The sequence below is a fragment of the Choloepus didactylus genome, chromosome 2 (genome assembly GCF_015220235.1).
Source record: "Choloepus didactylus isolate mChoDid1 chromosome 2, mChoDid1.pri, whole genome shotgun sequence".
Classification (NCBI taxonomy): Eukaryota; Metazoa; Chordata; class Mammalia; order Pilosa; family Megalonychidae; genus Choloepus; species Choloepus didactylus.
Genome location: NC_051308.1, coordinates 81,395,237 through 81,414,739, shown reverse-complemented (window position 1 = coordinate 81,414,739; position 19,503 = coordinate 81,395,237). Strand labels below are relative to the sequence as shown.

Genomic DNA, 19,503 nt, shown 5'->3' with positions numbered 1-19,503 from the left:
CTACCCCCTGCACTTGTGAGGTTACAGCAGCTATTGAATCTCAGACTTTCTCTCACAAATCACTTTTATACTTTCCTGGAATCTGGAGGCATCTTTTAATCCATGTATCTATTTAATGAGGTATCTTTTTCACACCCCGAAAGATTTTTAAATCATGGTACAAACTCACAATCAGTGGTACCTTAGAGTTAAAGAGAAACACTGTTGAGCCAGAATCAGAGGCTAGACCAGAACCCAGGTTTCCTGAACCGGAGCTCAGGAGGCCCTTCTCAGTGATGCTGCTGCCTCAGGAGCTGTAGCCTGGCATCTGTGGGACAGTCTGCTGATGACCTGACCACCTTGGCTGTGTGAGTTCCACCTGGGCCTGCTAAGGTTGGAGGGTGCAATGGCTTGGCAGTTTGAGGAATAGCATCTTACTTTTCTTCTTCTTCTTCTTCTTTATTTCCTTTTCTTTCTCATGCTTCCCTTCTGTTTTCAATACCTAAAATTCTCTTTCATGTCAAAAGGAAGTTTAGGATTGTTCAAGGAAGTATTGGTCTTTTCTCCCTGGCAGGATGGTCGCGCAAGACGGTAGATGGAAAAGACCTGGGCCCAGAATGCTGCCCTTTATAGTAGCCCCATTTTCTCAGTCAACCCAGGTCTCTGATCTGTCTGTTGTTTGCTTTATGTAGATCCTGACAGGCGAGGACTGGAATGAGGTGATGTACAATGGGATCCGCTCCCAGGGTGGGGTCAGCTCAGGCATGTGGTCAGCCATCTACTTCATTGTACTCACCTTATTTGGAAACTGTATCCTTTTAGAGGGCTCCTCTTTGTGCTGCCTGCCTCGTGAGCATTGCAGAGGTATTGGTATTGGTGGTGGAGCTGGGGATGGGCAGGGAGGGAGGGAGGGCAGACATTGCTTTAGGTATTGAGGGAAACAGGGATCCTGATCTTAAGGGTCTTACCCATTAGTTGGGTAAAGAAGACAAATATAAACAAAACAGAGTATCATCCAAATCTACAGTGTACATACACAATAACATACGGGGCTGTTATATTGAATGGTTGGTGATACCATGAGCTAGGGAAAATAAGAAGGGACAGAGGCCAATATAGGCTGTACTAGTAGACAAATTATAATACTAATGAATTAGTTGCATGTTAATATAGAACAGTTTCTGCCACATAGCAATATTTCAAAAAAGTTAGTGTTAAGACTGATACTACTGATACTACTAAGTGTAACTAGTATTGATTGTATTTGTGTTACAGGTGAGACCCCATATGAAGTACTTTACATGCACTGTTTTGTCTAATCTTCACCCCATAAAACTTATGAGAAACAACTTGATCAAAATCAACAGTTAGTAAGTTGTAAAAAGAGACTAGGAATCAAGTCCTTCCGAGTCCAAAGCCCATGTATGGTCACTGGATCTATACCAGGAAGATTTGGGTTTGAATCCCAGCCACTCTGCTCTCCAGGTGTGTGACCTCTGGAGAGTCACTTAATCTCTCTGAGTTTCTGTTTTTCATACCTGAAAGGAGTATAACAATGTCTGTCTCCTTTGTTAGTTGTTAGTTATGTGAAGGCTATTAAATGAGACAGTACATTTGAATGGGTTTTATGAACTTCAAATTGCATAGTCCGTCAGTAGAAGTCACTAATATTATCTTCCTACGTTACATGGAACTGGGAAAAAGTAGGGAAAGGGCGGGGGCAAATATCATTAGATATTTGGGAGGCAATGGGACTTGCCTTGAGTTGAAATGGTAGAGTAAAAAGGGAGAGCCAGGTAATGCAGCTATATTTTTGCATTTTCCATAGTCTTACAGAGAAGAGATGTTCCTTTAAGTTTTCTACCCTGAAAAGCTTCTAGGGTCCACAGCTGACTATAAACTAAACATAAGAAACTCATAAAAAGAAAGTCATGTGGTGAGTCACAGAAATGGAAAGTCAGTCTGTCACCCTGACACCTTGATTTCCCTATTATTCTGAGGGGAGTCAGACCTGGACTTTCATTCTAGAGCAGATTCTGTGCACCACAAAACATAGACCTCAATGGCAGTTGGAAAATTGGAATTTTGGGGGTGAGAGCGTGGAATAGAAATAGGTTAGATGGTGATTCTTGTCTGTTCTGTGACATTTTGTTTAATGAAGTATGGTAGCTAGGACCTTGATAAGACTGAGCAACGTAAGTTAGCAGCCCATTATTGTTAGCTGGTCAGTGATGGAAGCTGTAGGATCTCATTTCTTTTCATCTTTAAAGACAGAATAGCATGATGCTCATTTGTCTAGGTGTGCTACAATTCTAGCCTCCCAGAAAGGAGAGATGGAACTCGTTGAGCTGCCTATGCATCTCGTTGTTCAATGAGGCTTATTTGTTATTGTCAAGGGTAGAGACCGTAGCTATCTGAAGGGCTCCTCACCCCATCTTGGCCCCCTGGGTGGTTTGATTCAGATATTTCCTTGGTCCTATGCAAAGAGATATGTGTGGAAGGAGGGAAGACATATCCTCTTTATCCCCCAGAGTTGTAGAACATCTCCCTCCCTTCTCTCAAAGTCCTTGCTTAAATGACTTTCGGGGGTAGCTTCTGTTCTTGTTAGTGTCCTAGGCAGGAAAGACAGGGAGGTGCCCTCTCAGCCTTGCTGAAGCCTGTTGCTTCTCTCACTTGCCCATCCTTAACTCATCACCTCAGACACGCTGCTGAATGTGTTCTTGGCCATTGCTGTGGACAATCTGGCCAATGCTCAGGAGCTGACCAAGGTAAGCTTTATTCCCTAGTACCATTGTGTATACTCTGGCCTTTGGGACTTCCCCCAAAAGTCTGCCTGGATGGGAGTAGGAAGACCCCTTCTGGAAGTCTCTGGACAGTTGGAGGGTCACACACCCACAAAGGAACCTCAGACTGGTCTGGGTCTTTGTGGGATACAGAATATAATGACTCAAGCTCCATGAGCCCTCAGAGGGGTCCTTTGCAGGATTATGACATGAGTAAAGAAAACACTAGATCCCTGGATTCAAGTTCCTCTCTGCTGCTGTGACCTATGGCTGTGTGACCTCAGCCATATGCCTTAACCCCCTGGGTTTTGGTGTGAGAGAGGGCAGGGCCATCTTGAGTTCTCTGAGCCCACCTAACCTCATACTGCTTTGTTTAACCCCTTCCCTGCTTTCCTCGCTTCATGTGGTCTTCAGAACTCCTTCTGGGTAAAGCCAAGGGAAGCTTCTCTCCTTCATGGGGATCTCTGCTTTGTGTCTAGGATGAGCAGGAGGAAGAGGAGGCCTTCAACCAGAAACACGCACTGCAGAAGGCCAAGGAGGTCAGCCCGATGTCCGCACCCAACATGCCTTCTATCGAGTGAGTCGGCTGTCCCCAGCTCACTGACCCCTGTGCTCCTGTGGTAACTGCCAGTTCATCAATTCCAAAAGCTGTTTATTATAGGAGTATGCCTTACCCCATGCCAGGAACTGTTCCTGGGATAGAAGCAGTGAGTAAGACAGAGTCTCTCTTCTCATGGAACTTTTATTTCATTGAGGGAGAGAGAGAGATAATAATAGATAATAAGGGGAAGTACCTTAGTTAATGCAATCTGGGAGAGATTCTCTGAGGAGGCACTATTTTGCCAGAGACCTAAATGAGTAGCAGGAGGCTGTCATATGACATTTGAGAGCTGAGTATTCCCCACAAGCTCATCAAAGTCCAGTGTGGCTGGTGTGTAGTTGGAACCTGGGGGGATAGAAGGAGACGAAGCCAGGGAGGTAGGTATGAGACAGCTTGTGGAAGTCCTTAAAACTTAGCCTAAAGATTGTTTAGCTTTCATTCTCATTCCAACCACAGGAAGGTACAAAGTGGAAGGATGGTTATATGATTTACACTTGTAGAAGATCATTCTGCTCTGTAGAGAATGGAATGTAAGGGTCACGAGCAGGGGGGAGACCAAGTTGTCTCCTAAATTAAAGTAGGTGAGAAGTGACAGCAGTTTAGAGTCGGATGGTGGCAGCTGAGGAGATGAGAAGTGATCTCATTCAGGATATGTTTTGCGGACAGAGCCAATTAGATGAGCTAAAGGAGTAAATGTGGTGGGTACTGGGATGAAGAAAAGAAAAGAGACAAAAATGGTTCCCAGGTTTTAAAATTTGGGATCCAAGCAATGGGTCGATGATATTCAACAATGCTTTGGAGAATGGTGGGAATCAAATGTTCAGCTTGACCATATTAAATTTGAGATATCTATCACTGAAGTGGAGATGTGGAGTAGGTCATTGGTTATGTGAGTCTAGAGCTTAGAAGAGAAGTCAGCATTAGAAATAAAGGTTTATTTAGATGGTATTGAAGCCATCAGCATGGATGAGATGACCCAGGGAGAGTGGGGATGGAGAGGAGAAGAGCTGAAGCAATCGTGTTTCTAGGTCTGGGCAAGGAGAAAGCAGCCAAGGAGATCAAGAGGGAGCACCCAGGAGTCTGGAAAAAGAATAGGGATGCATGGTGTCCTGGAAACCTATAGAAGGAAACTTTTAGGAAGGAGAGAGTGGATAGTGGTGTTAAATACTGTTAAAGGATCACATAAGATGAGGACAGAAAAGTGCCCATTGGCTTTGGCAAAGTCAGAGTTTCTTAATGAGGTTTTGGCAGCACGGTGGGAACAGAGACCAGTTGGAGTGGGTTAGGGAGAGAATGGGAGGTGAGAAAGTGAGGACCCAGCCTGGATGGTTAGTTGGTAGCAAGGTAGGGGCAGTCAGCCTGGGCCCTGGGTGGGACTGATCTCTGCATGTTGAGAGAGGAAGGTGTTGAAGGAGAGGCTAAGAAGTGGCTGTAGAACCAAGAAACTCCCATTGTTGCTTCTGGATCTGCAAGAGGACTGTGAGGACTGTGTGTGACCCCAGGGTGTTTATGCAGGGGACTGAGACCCCAGGAGGGTGGAACTCTATCCCGGCACAGACCCCATCATCCATTACCTGAAGTCTGTAAGGAAGGAGCCCTTGACGCGGGTTGCCAGGGACTCATGCGGGGGGCTCTTGAGCGGCCCCTGCCTCACCTTACGAGGTCATTCAGGAGTTATATGGAGGGCTCCTTTACCTTTGGCCATCATCTTGCACTCATCTTTCACAGGCCTCTGTGAGTGAGAAAAAAAAAAAATCTCCCCCAAAGCATTAAAATTAATGGCGAAAGGCAAAACCTCTCCCTCCTGTTGAATATTCTGTAGGCCTTGAATCATTGCTACCCCACCTTTCCTGAACTCCCGAGTTTGAATTAAACAACACACACAAGTATCTAAAAGGGTGATGTAGGATCGCCTGTCACTCAGGGCTGTCGGGAGCGGCGCCGTTGTTTACTGCAGTGCGACCGCCTGGGGGAGGAGTGGCTTGGAGAGGTGTGAGTGGGAAGAGGCTCAGCCCAGAGTAGAAACTCAGCATGTATGAGCTGAAAGAGCTGTGGGGACCGAGCGGCGTGTACACCAGGGCCCACGAGGTGAAAGGAGGTGCTGCTTACAGTCAGTTGCAGCCAAAACCCGGGCTTCAGTTGTGGAACATGCATTGTGAGGAAGGACGGGTGCAGCTGGCATCAGCTCCCCCTCGGAGTGTGCGTGGGCTGCGTGGGTGTGTGGGCAAGACCACCATTTTCTAGGTTGCAGTGTAAATAAGTGTGAGTGTGGATGTCTGTGGAGAGACACAGGAAGAACGTTGTCAGAAACCAAGAGGCCAGAGCACTAGTCCTAGTTCTGTCACTAAAATGCACCGTGACCTTGGAGAGCCACTCAGGCTCTCTGAACATCTGTTTCCCCATCTTTGAAATGGGAAGAATCACACCCGCCCTTCCTGTTCCCTGAGGAACAGGGCTATACACAAGGTCCTGTCTGCAGGAGTTGGAGATATATGGATGTTTCTCTGTGTATTTTTAAGTACGAAGGGATGCGGATGCTGATAAGGGTGTGAATTTGAATCTTTGCATTTATAAGTGGACTGGTGAAGGGAAGTTTGTGTGTCTGATTTGTATGGGAATGAGAGGTGTGTCTGTCCTTTGCGTGACCGACCTATGCGTGTGTGTGAGTGTGTGTGTGTGTGCATGTGTATATGTGTGTGAAAGAGAGAATTCTTCCATGTAATTACACTCTCACACTCATGCTTTCGTAGGGCTGGCATTTGGATATTTGAGAATTTGCAAATAGATGGTATAATGTGCTTTTCCTGGTGGGTGTGCATGCTGGCTGTCTAGAGTATATGCTTCTATTTCTATATGCTCCCATGCTTCTTGGCACACACCCCCCGCCTCCACCTGTGCATTGTTGCATGGCAGGGATGTATTCAGTCGGGGAGCACACAGGCATCTCCACCATGATGCCAGTACCAGTGGGTGTGTAAATTCTGCCCGTGTGTGGCTGCACACGTGTGCAGACACCCAGAGTGAGGCTCCAGGCCAGCTGCCTCTCCTCCCTCAGCCCCACCCTTGTGTCAGGCTCCTCTGCAGACATGAGACATGGCAGTTGAATTGTGAGTTTGCCCGGCATGTGCTTCACTGATGGCTGTCAATTTTATCAGGGAAGGAGTGGCATTTGCCTACCTCCCAGGTCCAGGCAGGGCCCCTTGTGCCAGACTGGGTCTGTCGGCCCCAGCCATGAGGCAGGTTTACTCTGAGGGTGTTTCAGAGGTGATGTCTTCCACATGAGCCTTCACCCTGTACCGAGAGGATCATTTTTCCAAATATCCCCTCGGCTTTTCCAAGTGCTGCCCACACTCACTCTGACCTTCCACTGACCTCGTGTTTGCTTGTGAGGGCACAGTGTATGTCTGTGAAACAGTATTTTTCTCTCTGCAAAGCTAAGAAGCTTAATACTGTGCTTTTTCAAGCTGAGCACGCCCAGCCTTCCAGGCCTGTAGCCAGGGCCACTGCACAGCACAAATGCAGAAGGTACCATTCACATCATGGAGTCCATGAATAGTGGCCACAGAGTTGTGGCCCTGCCTGTGGCCATGGGCTGCTTTTCTTCTGCCCGCAGTGACCTCAATTGTGTGCACAACAGAGCATTTGTTCACCTGTATGTTTTGTGAGATTGAGACACAGGGTCTTCTGTGTTTGTGATGCATGGGGGAGTCACACACATGTGAATATGCAATGCTGTCCTAGAAATGCCCGGGGAGAATAACTTCATTCATCACCACTTACAGGATTTGCAAAATGGGCCGCTGCAGATATTTAGGTGAAAGTGTGAGAGCCTGTGGGGCATGAGTTTTAAGCATCTGAAGCAGTATAATATATGAAATGGTGTATATCCTTTGTGTCTCTGCATGTGTGCTCCAAAAACTAGATCAATGTTTTTGCACGTAGCAAGGAATCAAAAGTAATTCCCAGGGAGAATTGGAGGTTGAGAGTCTACAGAGGGTAGGCAGGCATATAAAAAAATATCGGGGCATGTAGAGGACTCTGCACCTTTGTCTGGAAATCTGCTGGTGGCTGTGGGGCTTGAGATTCCTAGAGGTTGGGGTGAACTGAACCTGTCCGTTTTTCTTTCCCAGAAGAGACAGAAGGAGAAGACACCACATGTCGATGTGGGAGCCACGCAGCAGCCACCTGTATGTGTGTACCGGTTTGCGTGTTTGTGAGTGGTTACGTGTGGGTGTGGGGACTATGTGTCTTTGTCCTGGCCATGGACAGAGCGGCACTGGGTGTGCATATCAGTGTGTGCTTCGGTGTGTGTGTGTGTTCTGTGCACATGGTTTGTGGATATTCTCGTCCGCACCTTTCCGTGCGAGCTTATATCCGTGTATGTCTAAAGTTCGTGGACCTGTGTTGTTTGTTCTTGTTTGACCTGTGAGTGATCACGCATTGGTGTTGGGAATTAGTGTTGGTGGGTGTTCCTTGTATGTAGGCAGTTGTATACAGATATGTGTGTGCCTCAGTGAGGGTGTGTGTGGTACATGTGAGTGTCCCCTTCACCCTTTGTAAGCGTGTGCCCACAGGCATAAGTGAGTGAAGGAGGAGGTGACTGCCCTCTGCCATGTGCACCTACTCGTGTGCTCTTCTGTATGTGTCTTGTTTGTGTGCTCCTGCTGCCACGTGAATGCTCGACTAGGCCCCTGAGCCTGAGGGGCTCCGCACATACACTCTTCTGGGATTTTAATTCGCTGTTGTGGATTAGACCTACAGCACCCCTATCTTTAGAGGGTGATGCCAAGACTTCTTTGAACATGGGTCTGCTTGCCACGGTCCTTGTTCTTTGATAGTGTCTGACCTCTGTACATCTCAACCCTTGCTATCCCAACTGTAATCTAAAGGGGAAAGGAGAGGGAGAGGAGAGGTGGAGGAGAGGATCTAGTGGCCTCGAATTAAGGGCCATTGTGGGCACAGAGTAGGTTGATGCCCTAGAAGCAAAGGAGAGCAGGGAAATGAAGACCTGGTAAAAGCCTGGTTTTTTGTACTGCCTGCCTTACCTGCAGGATGAAAGGCTCCTTGGCTCTTGGGGACATGGAACTCTCAGTCCTGGAGCTGCTTACCCACTCCCCAACCCCCATCCAGCCCCACGCCTCAGGGACTGCAGAGCAGGGATGAGCGTGGGAAAGCCAATGACCTGCTCATGTGTGGCCCACTCCTGCTCCTTGCATTTTTCTGTGCTTCCGTCTGCAGGTCCCAGGCTCTCCCCTTTGCTCTCCCCACCCTATGTCCTGCCCTTCTGGCCTATAGCTGCCAGGCTCTGACCACGGCCCCCGCCCTCTCCCCTTTGCAGGAGAGAGCGGAGGCGCCGACACCACATGTCGGTGTGGGAGCAGCGGACGAGCCAGCTGCGCAGGCACATGCAGATGTCCAGCCAGGAGGCCCTCAACAAAGAGGAGGCCCCGCCAATGAACCCCCTCAACCCCCTCAATCCACTGAGCCCCCTTAACCCGCTCAATGCCCACCCCAGCCTCTACCGGAGACCCCGACCCATCGAGGGCCTGGGCTTGGGCCTGGGCCTGGAGAAGTGCGAGGAGGAGCGCATCAGCCGCGGGGGGTCCCTCAAGGGGGACGGAGGGGACCTGCCAAGCATCCTGGACAACCAAAGGAGCTCCTTGACCCTGGGCAAACGGGAGCCACTGTGGCTGGCCAGGCCCTGTCATGGGAACTGTGACCCAACCCAGCAGGAGGCTGGGGGAGGGGAGACTGTGGTGACCTTTGAGGACCGGGCCAGGCACAGGCAGAGCCAGCGGCGCAGCCGGCACCGCCGCGTCAGGACGGAAGGCAAGGAGTCGGCCTCGGCCTCCCGGAGCAGGTCCGTCAGCCAGGAGCGGGCTCTGGACGAAGATGTGCCCGCCCAGGGGGAGAAGGACCGGGAGCCCCGGGGCGGCCGCGGGGGCAAGGAGGCAGCAATCCAAGAAGAAGAGAGAGCTCAGGATTTAAGGAGGTAAATTAGAGAGTGTCCGGTAGGCACTTAGCACAGGCTGGCTTTAAGAACTTCAGTAGAGGGCCTTCTGAGGCTCTGTTTGGCCACCGCCCATTGGAAATGGGTCATTTAGGTCCGTATGGTGGATGGATGGACTGAAATAAGGCAGTGGACACTGCCCACAGGCCATAGCTCGTCTCTGCCAGCCTGGGTGAGCAGTGAAGTGAGAGGCTGGTGGAAGGCAGGGGATGCTACACGTTCCCTTCATCATTCCCTCGTGCCAGGTGCATCAGCCACCTGAGACCTTTATTAAGGTCCAAGCACCAGCTCTCTGTCCCTCTGTCTTCACAGAACTAACAGTCTGATGGTGCCCAGAGGCTCCGGGCTGGCAGGAGCCATCGATGAGGCTGACACCCCTCTAGTCCTGCCTCATCCAGAGCTGGAAGTGGGGAAGGATGCGGCGCTGACAGAGCAGGAGCCGGCAGGCAGCAGTGAGCAAGCCCTGCTGGGGGACGTGCAGCTCGATGTAGGCCGGGCCATCAGCCAGAGTGAGCCAGACCTCTCCTGCATCACAGCCAACACGGACAAGGCCACCGAGAGCACCAGCGTCACTGTGGCCATCCCTGACGTGGGCCCCTTGGTGGATTCGACGGTGGTGCACAGTGAGAGCACGGTCCCTGCCCCTGCTCCCCCAGGCTGCCCTTCCCACCCAGGGCTGGGGACACGGTGTGTGGGAGCCAGTCCAGCAGAGCCACATGGCAAGCCCCACCCGCTGAACTAAATCATTCTTCCACAGATACCAATAAAAGGCAGTTTTCTCCTAGATTGCAGGGAAATAAGAAGTGAGAATTTTCTTGATCTTAACTTTTGTCGATATGATTTCTTTAAACCTTTGGCCCCTGTGAACACACTACAAGCTTCTGAGAGATCATATCTGATTTAGTTCTCAGTTATATATTCAGCTATTTTGATTTAATGTATGGATATTTGATGGCATTTGTCCTGACCTCAAAGGTGCTCTGCCACCTGGACGGGTTAGGGAGCCTCTTTTGTCATGACAGAACCTGGAGTGAGGATGGCAGGAGGCTGGGTTTTGGTTTTGTCTCTGCTTAGTGACGGACCTCGCAAAAGCCTCTGAGTCTCTTGAGTCCTCAATTCGTCATCTATAAAATGAGGGCATTGAACTAGATGATCTCTGAGATCTTTCCCTGTACTAACATTTTATGATTGTATTACTCTTATCAACTCTTTTTCTCCTAGGAGCCTTTATTCACCTTCTCTCAATCCCAGTTCCCTCAGGCAACAGATCTTAATCTAAGAGGCTTTAAAGAGGAAAACAGGAAAAAAAAAATCACTTAACCTATTACCCCATACCTGTGCTAACCCCACACCCCATACATGAACTAACCTCACACCCCATCCTTGCACTAACACCACACCCCTTCAATGAACTGACCTGCTGCTGCCCTGATCACTGAATTGTGACAACAGAACTCCACCCTTGCCCTTTTTCCTCCCTGGCTTTTTCCATATTTTTCTCTTTTCAAATCATAGTCATTTCGCTCACTCCCTGCTCTTCTTCCTTCCACTGTTCCATCTCCGATCCTTCACCTTCACTATACTGAGAACAACAGCATTGTTTTAAAAGTGAAATCCCCATGTCCAGTTCTTTCTGGGGTTGACCTGGACATGTCTCAGGATCTCAGAGTTGGAACCTCTTTTGGTCTTTGCTTTATTTTATGTTCTAACTAATAAGTGCTTTGTACCCTAGGGCTCTACTCAGAAAAATTTGAATCTCCTTCTGTTCCCATTCTGGGGCTAGTCTGTGGGCTTGGTCATAGGTAAGAGGGTGTTATCAGAAGGCTTTTGGATACTTCCTCTATCTTACCCTTTAGAAGGATGAGCCATGGGACAGGACAATAGTGGTTTGTTTATACAAGGTTCCAGGGTTGAATTATTCACTAAATAGAGAGCACTGAGAGAGATTTACTTGATCCCTTTCCCTATCCCAATAGCCTCAACTTCTTGCCAACTTAACCAACACTGTGACTTGGCTGTGGAAACAGAGTAGCAGCCTCAGGGCTCTGCTAACATCTCTGGCTCCTTCACCCTCCCAATCCTGGAAGGCAGTCATGGACCCATATTTATATGAACATAGCATTCTCATTTCTTCATTCATCATGGCTGAAAAACACACACAGCCAGAAAGCCAGCTGCAAACAGAGTAATGGTTTTTTGAAGTCTTCCATTGCAGTGTGACTTCACTGAAAGGATGTAGGATTTCAAATCAGGAACCCATATAGCTATATGACCTTAGGAAAAATAATTCAATTCTCTGAACTTCAGTTTTCCCATCCATATAGTGGGGAAAGCAGTGCATGTTGCTCAAAGCTGATGCAAAAACTTGATAAGTAAATATATACAAAGAATCTAGTATGAAGGCAAAACTTTATAAATTGTACAACAAACCATAGAAGAGGAAAACGTGATCATTATTATTTTTATGGCATAAAAGGCAATACCAAATAAAATTAAGGAGAGGGTAGGGATAAGAGGAGAGGAGGGGCTTAACTCAGTGCATTCTAATGAGTACTCAGCCCTGCTGTTTGCAGGGCACCTTACCAGGAGCATCCCCATAGCCTTGTACCAAACTGTTCATCCCATTCCCAGTTGAAAATAAAGGGCACTATTCTCATATGTAGCAGGGTTTCTCAATATCTGAACATGTTCCTCTTGCAGTCAGCAACAAGACTGATGGAGAAGCCAGTCCTCTGAAGGAGGCAGAGATCAAAGAGGATGAGGAAGAGGTAGAGAAGAAGCAAAAGAAGGAAAAACGTGAGACGGGCAAAGCCATGGTGCCCCACAGCTCCATGTTCATCTTCAGCACCACCAACCCGTAAGATGCCCTCCATCCCTTCCCCTTCAGGGTCAGGGTAAACAGCCAGGGCTTGGGCCAGGATGGGTGATGGGGAAAAGGCAGGATGAGACCATGTCATCTACCTGAGCCTTCCCGGTGGAGTGGTCAGGCCCCCGAAGCATCCAGGATGCCCCCCGGGTGAGGTGGGTTACGGAATTAAACCGCCTCTGCATCCTGTGTCCATAATCTCAAAAGTGCCTTAAGACAGGAAGCATGAGAGGGAGGAAGGAGATCTACTTGAGGTTGGAACACTGAATATTCCAGAGGTGGACAGAGCCAAGAATGTGGAGCCCAGGATGACCAGGTCATGCATCCATTGGAATTTAAGAGTATTGGTCCCACTGACCTACACATGGATTTTGAAATAGCTTCTTCCTCAGAGCAGAGGTTGGGCATGAAGTGGGGTATCTTAAAAGAGTCTAGAAGGTTAAAATCAGGAAAGATGGAATTCTGAAAAGGAAGCTGACTTCTGCCCCTGAAGTGATCAGGACATGCATGAAGAGCAGCTTCTAGGGCCGGGATGACATGAAAGCTGTCAGTGACTACATGGGCAGGGTTCAGGCAAAGATCTAGAAAGGATGGAACCCAGTTTGACATATGTCAGGCAATCAGAGGCTAGAATATAATCTATAGAATATAATTACTCTAATGACAATGTTTGGGACTGATGAAAAACCTGTTACTGTTTTCATCAGGAATTTTAGAATTAAGGTCTGTGTTTATATATTTTCTAGTTCCTTATCATTTTTGGTGTGCCCAGTTCCCTTGCAGTAGGGGAATCAACATTGAGATACATTGGAATGTCTCCACGTATACCCGCCCCAAGTTTGTCTAGTCTGATGCTGGCTGCAACCCATGGATCAGACACACTTGCAGCTAATGTATCTTGGCTTGCGTACTGCAGCCGCTAACCAATCTGATTACCTTCCCCCACTGGGGCTTTAAATCAAGGAGGGTGCCTGAGAAATTAAATTGTTCTCCCTGGCGGCTTCCTCTGGTGAGGGCCTGGCTGTCTGGAAAAGGCTGGTGTGTGTGTGTTGGGGGCGGGGTTGGGGTTAGAGGGTGGCAAGTAAGAAGGATGGGTCTGGGAGGGAAGTGGGGCCAGCTTAGCAGGGCTCCCCCAACCCACAGGATTCGGAGGGCCTGCCACTACATCGTGAACCTGCGCTACTTTGAGATGTGCATCCTCCTGGTGATTGCAGCCAGCAGCATTGCCCTGGCGGCTGAGGACCCTGTCCTGACCAACTCTGAGCGCAACAAAGTGGGTACACAGGGGCCATTGACCCGCCTCCTGAGTGGCCTGGTACCCATCCTGTCCCAGCTCCTCCCCGTCCCAGCCCTGGAGGTGAATTGAGATGGGTGGGAGGAGAAGGCCAATCCTGGGAGATAAGGAAGGTCTGAGAAATTGTCCATCCACATTCCTCAGGGTGAAGTAGGAGTCATTCCAAGAACAGCCCCTCCCTGGCTGCACTGCACGCATTTATGCCTCAGCAGCGGGCCTCATGCCCAGAGCCAGCCAGGCTATGAAGGGGCCGCAGCAAGCTGTGGGCTCAGATGCGGGGTCTTACATGGGGTCCTGGGTGATCTGTATGACATTCGGTTGCTGCAGTGCTACCACAGAGTTGAGACATCTCCTGAAGGTCCCAGGGAGGTGCAAGGAGATGTGAGGGAGGTGAGGAGGAGAGAAGCTGGCTAGGATTCCTGGCTTGAACCAGAACTGGAGGGAGAGGATTGTGGGCCATTTCAGACCCAAGAAGTTAAGTTTTAGGCAAGGGGAAGAAAGGGCCAAGGACCAGCCATGGGTCATTTCGTTCCAGTAGGTTCCATGGCCCCTTTCCTCCCTGCATCCATCCCTCGCTCCTACTAGGGGTTATTATCCCAAGCCTTCATTCTGAGATAGAAATGAGCGGGGGTTGGGGTGGCATGCAGGACTGCATGTGTCTGAGGCTAGGTGGGGGTGTGTGTGGGGCCTGGTGACCACATGGGGTCCTCTTCCCCTCCCCTGCCCTATCACCATATGTGTCTTACAGGTCCTGAGGTATTTTGACTATGTTTTCACTGGCGTGTTCACCTTCGAGATGGTTATAAAGGTAAAAGCCTCTAGAGGAAATGGGGGCTTTGGGGCTTGGATGGGTCATCTGTCTATTCCTCTAGTGTAGGGCTCTCCCCCAATGCTGTCACCTGCTAGCCAATGACCAAGCTGCAGGAAGGCCTCCACTGACCCCTTTTCTGGCCTCAGAATCCTGGCGAAATTGATCTTGGCAGGACACAACCGTGTGGATATGTTTAGTCTGTGGCCACAGTAGGAGGCTGGTCTACTCCCAGGCAAGCAATAGGAGGTGCTTGGGCTTGGGGCCTGCATTCCCCTCCCCGGGGGACTTCCCAGTTGGAGCCTGAGTGAGTGCCAAGGCAAAGCGTTGGGTAGAGATGGGTCTTCCAACACTCCGTCTAGTCCCAACCGCACTCACTCCCCTCCAGTCCATTCCCTACCGCTCTAACACCCTACATTTCTATCTTATTCCTAGTCCTCATCTCACCATAGGAGAAGCACCCATCTGAGCTTTTATCCATCTGTGCCTGTGGGGATGCTTGGTGCTCTGAGCCACTAATGAATGGAGGAATGTGGCAGAGTTCTGGGACTGCCAGAGTCTGGTTGAACCCTGGGCAGGAATGAGATGGTGCCTCGGTCCTCCCAGTTGTGTGGAGAGAGCCTGTTTGACCCATTCTTCTCCTTGTCAGATCCCACTGTAGGACTGTAGAGATAGTGGCACTGGAGGGACTGCCATGATGAACCCAGAGCTCAGAGTAAGCACTGTCTACACCTCCTGGGCTCATCTGCAGCTATTCACAACTTTCTCTTGCAGATGATAGATCAGGGCTTGATCCTGCAGGATGGGTCCTACTTCCGAGACCTGTGGAACATCCTGGACTTTGTGGTGGTGGTTGGCGCATTGGTGGCTTTTGCTTTGGCGTAAGTGGCTCTTTATTCTCCTGTTCCGTTCCCTTCCCTACCCTCTTCCTGGAGACTCTGGCTGATTTGAGGCCTTTTCTAGGGCCAGCCTGAGAAAAAATGCACTGAGAATGATGCTAAAAAGTGCTGCCCTGGAGCCCTTCTTCATTTACCCTCAGCAGAGCTCCTGAGAACCTCACAGCTTCGGCTCATGTGCCCTAAGTGGTGGGACAGGGGAAGGGGGAGCAGGGAAAGTGGCTAGAGAAAAGTCACAGGCCCTGGGATTTCATTTCTTGGAGAAGAGTAAGAAAGAGCAGGCCCTCACCTGTGTGGGTAGTACCTCCAAAGGCCCAGGAATGGACTCAGAGACAGCTGACATGCCCTTTCATTGCTCGATTCTGTCAAACAAAGGAGCAGGTTGGAAGAAAGCAGGGTATAGAAGGTGAAGCATGATTAGGGCCACAGAACCCTGGGCATGGGTTGCTTTTCTGCCCATGAGCACAGGTATCCCAGACTCATTCTCTGGACATAAAAACCATAATAATATGCTTCATCTCCAAAAAGAAAGATGTTCCCAACCTTCCTTGAGAACACACTTAGGAAAAAAGTCTTAAACTGCTCAGATAACTAAACCATGTTCATTACATTTGGGGATTTTTTTTTTCAAACATTGATTCAGTTCTAGTGGCTTGATAACCATATTATGACATTTTCTGTGGAATTCACCCCAAGGACAGTGCTCTCCCAGATTTCCAGGGTGTAGCTAGGGACTAGGGATGCTGTCAGGGCCTTTTCCTAACCTGGTGCCTAAAGTGTTGCCCAGTAGGATGAAGGGCAGCCTTTTGGCTCTGTCTGTACCTTGTTCTACTACCTGAGCAGTTTCACCCTCTTCCCAGATGGCACAGAATTCCCAAACCATCCCCCCAGCTTCTCTGAGTACAAGTGGGAGCTATGTCTTCTAAGCAAGGCTCTAACTACACTGTGTGATAGGGCAGAAGGAAATGTTCAGGAGCTGCTGTCATTTCTGGAAGCTGCAAAAGGGAAGGAACAAAGGTTTGCTCTTCCCAGGTCCATGTGATCATTAAGGGGTCGTCCCATTCTGCCTTCTCTCCAAGCACTGTCCCCTTCCATCCCTTGTCCATTCTGGCAGGGAAGGAGGTGGGGTGAGAGGTCAAAGAAATTTTTCCCCAAGTGGCCTAGGGCAGGGGTCTCTATATAGAAGAGGAGAAAGGTCCACAGCTGTGCTGAAGGTCCAGCATCTCCCAGAACGTGGAAATAGACTGTGCCCGTTGTTGCCCAGCTGTGGGGGCGACCCTCCAAAGGAGAGCTGGGTTGAGTACGGTTTGTGGCCCTGAGCCAGGCTGGCGATGAGGACAACTCCAGTGTCCCTCGTTTCCATGTGCACGAGTGTATTAATCCCATTGGGGAGATGTGGAATCACCCCTTCCCCTCACAAAAAGGAAGCCTCCCACCAGACACGGCTGACATGGTCCTGAGGAAATTTCACAGAAGCACTTGGCTCCTGCATTGACTCTCACAGCAAGCTGAGAAGAAAGGCAACTCTGGCTCCTACCGAGGGGCCTCCCAGCTCCTCTTCCTTCTTCCTGGAAAGAAGCATTACATCTGCCTTTGTCCTAAAGAGGCCCACCTTTTTTGTTAGAGATAAATATTACCCATGGATTTTGAAAAGGTCAAGTTCCCTTCTTGTTGTATCAATTCATTTGCACATATTAATTACCATACTGTTCTTTTCTATTATTTGGATGTCAGTAAAACATTTTGTTTCTCTGAAGAAATGCAGGAGGAAGTGAGGGAAGCATATAGGAAACAACCCACCCTGTCTTTAGGATGAGCAGGACTCACTGGGCAGTGACAGGACAAAGTAGCAGAAAGAGCATAGGCTCTGGCACCAGGCAGGCCCCAGTGGGAATCCCAGGGCCTCTGCTTTGCAGCTGTGTGTCCTTGAGCGAGTTATGAACCCTCTTAGCCTCACTTTCTGCACCTTTAAAATGGGGACAAAATAATGAGTGTAAAGTGCTTCTCACAGGGCCTGACAGAGTGAGCAATCAATAAATGTTAATTCCCTGCCTTATCCTTCCATTCTGCCGTCACATCATGAAGTCTGAATATTGGAGCAAGGTATAGATGAAGATGAAGCTAGGCTGGTGTCCAAGACTTGGTCGTCTTACATGCGCACACGCACGCCCATGCATGCCTGTGCCTGTGCGCTTAGTAACCAGGTGGCGCAGGTAGGTGGGTGCAGTGTGGGGAGTGTGGGGGGAGGTGCACTTTAGAGGGACCTCTGCATGCCCCCTCTTTACAGTCCAGCTGTCTGTCCTCAGATCCAGACCAATGACAGTATGTCAGAGGGTTGTCATCTGTCTTGTTCTTTCTTTGTGCCCCTTGAAACATGGCGGTGGTGGCTTTGGTGCTGGTGGCATTGGGAAGCCTTAACAGCCCCAGAGTCGAAGACTTTCTGTTGGTCCTCAGAACAGGTACAGTGCAGGGGGCACCAGAAATCGCCTGGTCCTGGGGTCCACGCTCAGATGATGGATTGAGAGCTTATGATCCATCATTTGCTTTTAGTGACGTCACTTCTTGAATTTTTTTCTTCATTTCTCTCTGAAATGCAGATGGTTCTTGCTAACCCTTCTCCATCCACTCTCTTATGATCACCCTTCCGAGCTTGCCATGCACATTTCCTCTCCCTTTCACCTGCTCATGAAATAGGCTCACCCTCTCCTCTCCTCAAGTCTTTATCACTTTTGCTGCGGTCCAGGTAGTGCTTTCTTGCCTGTACTTCCTAACTCCACTCTCTCCCTTTTGTCATCAAGAGCCCCAGAGAATTCAGCTCTTCCATCACTTTGGTAGGGCTGGCAAGAGCCTGGCCTGGGGCAGAGAGTGAAATGAAGTCCCCAAGCCTATGTCCCACCAAAGGGCTCAAGCCAGCAGGAAGTCAAGTCTGGATTTGATATGTCTGAGGCTTTTCAAGTATCTCCCTCCCTGTGGTTACAACATTTCTTTTATCCTTGTGGTTACAACTTTTATCCAATTTATTTGCCCCCTCTGAATGTTTACCATTCAGACAATCTTACTTCTATATTGGCCTCTTTCCTTCCTCCTTGAAATTGAACCTTGCCATACTGGGGCATCTGGGAAGGCTGGTGTTCAGTCAATTTGAGCAACTAATTGTGGGACTTGTGAGAAATCAGTGGTGACTTGGCCCTACCTCCACCAACACCAGCCAGAGCCTTCTCAGGACCCAGCCCAACTCCCAAGACCCAAAGCCCCTAACCAAGGGAAGGGAATGGCCTCTAGCTGAATTCTCAAAGAAAGCAACTTTGTCCACTGTGTCCTTCTATTGCAGAGGCCTGCACAGAGATGGATGCACCTGCCATCATGTATGTTTTCTATAAGCATATATGTGTTTATGTAGCAGCTGAAGAGAAATCTATGTTCTCTATAGCTGCATACATCAAGTAAAGGGATTCTTTATAATGTAAACCTGACAAATTCTGTTTTGGAACCTTAATTTACTTTAGAGGAGGAGAAAAGGGGATTTATTTTATAAGCATGGGTATCAGGAGATAAGAAAATAAATGGAAAGATAGCCCTTACTGAAATTTTTCTGCTCTTCCCAATCCACTTTTACATTATAAAGCATTTATGAGAGCACTCAGGTCTCTTTCTTTAAGCCTGACACCTCTGTAGGGAGGTGGGCAGAGTTTTGGCAAAGGCTGGGAACTGTTCTCCCTCATTCCATTGTCCTCACAACACCCCACTTTCTGGGCCATATGGAGACACAGTGTTTGCCAACTATAAATGTCCCGAGCTGTGCCTTTTCCTCTTTGAGGTTTCAAGAAAAGTCTGGTGAGTGGCTAGGTCTATGAAACCTTTCTTTTATACTTTTCTTCCTAAAGAAAGGGGATTCTTCTGTTTGATCATCATTTTATACTGAAGGACCGGAAACTGCTTTTTCCGGCTTCCTCACACCCTGTTGTCATTGCTTCTGCTTCCCATCCTCTTCGGTGGGAAGGCAGAGATGGCTACAGCCTTGGCATTTCTGGATATCTGCACCTCAGGCACATTTCCTCACTGCAGGGCGCCCCCAAGAGTCAGCTGCCTGGTAGGGCAGTCACGTGAGCACCAGGCCAGCTCGTGTTCATGAGCCTTATGGGATCCTGCACATTGAAGATGAGACTGCTGTATCGTCGTGTTTTGGGTCTTCAGTGTTTAGTGAAGTGATGTGGGCAGGCAGGTGGTCAGGGACAGGAGCTTGGAGAGGGCTAGAACATGTGTATT

The 19,503-nt window shown here is 49.1% G+C and overlaps 1 protein-coding gene across 2 annotated transcripts in view; it reads left to right on the top strand.

The window, feature by feature from the left end:
- Positions 1 to 19,503, top strand: part of CACNA1E (calcium voltage-gated channel subunit alpha1 E) — a 335,694-nt gene that overhangs the window by 255,000 nt on the left and 61,191 nt on the right. For both annotated transcript variants that reach the window (XM_037825226.1, XM_037825225.1), the window contains exons 16-25: positions 672 to 789; positions 2,680 to 2,747; positions 3,242 to 3,339; positions 7,494 to 7,550; positions 8,702 to 9,355; positions 9,686 to 9,996; positions 12,074 to 12,230; positions 13,383 to 13,512; positions 14,282 to 14,341; positions 15,116 to 15,222. In XM_037825226.1, the coding sequence (XP_037681154.1) occupies positions 672 to 789; positions 2,680 to 2,747; positions 3,242 to 3,339; positions 7,494 to 7,550; positions 8,702 to 9,355; positions 9,686 to 9,996; positions 12,074 to 12,230; positions 13,383 to 13,512; positions 14,282 to 14,341; positions 15,116 to 15,222 (1,760 nt within the window). The remainder of the gene's footprint in view (positions 1 to 671; positions 790 to 2,679; positions 2,748 to 3,241; positions 3,340 to 7,493; positions 7,551 to 8,701; positions 9,356 to 9,685; positions 9,997 to 12,073; positions 12,231 to 13,382; positions 13,513 to 14,281; positions 14,342 to 15,115; positions 15,223 to 19,503) is intronic.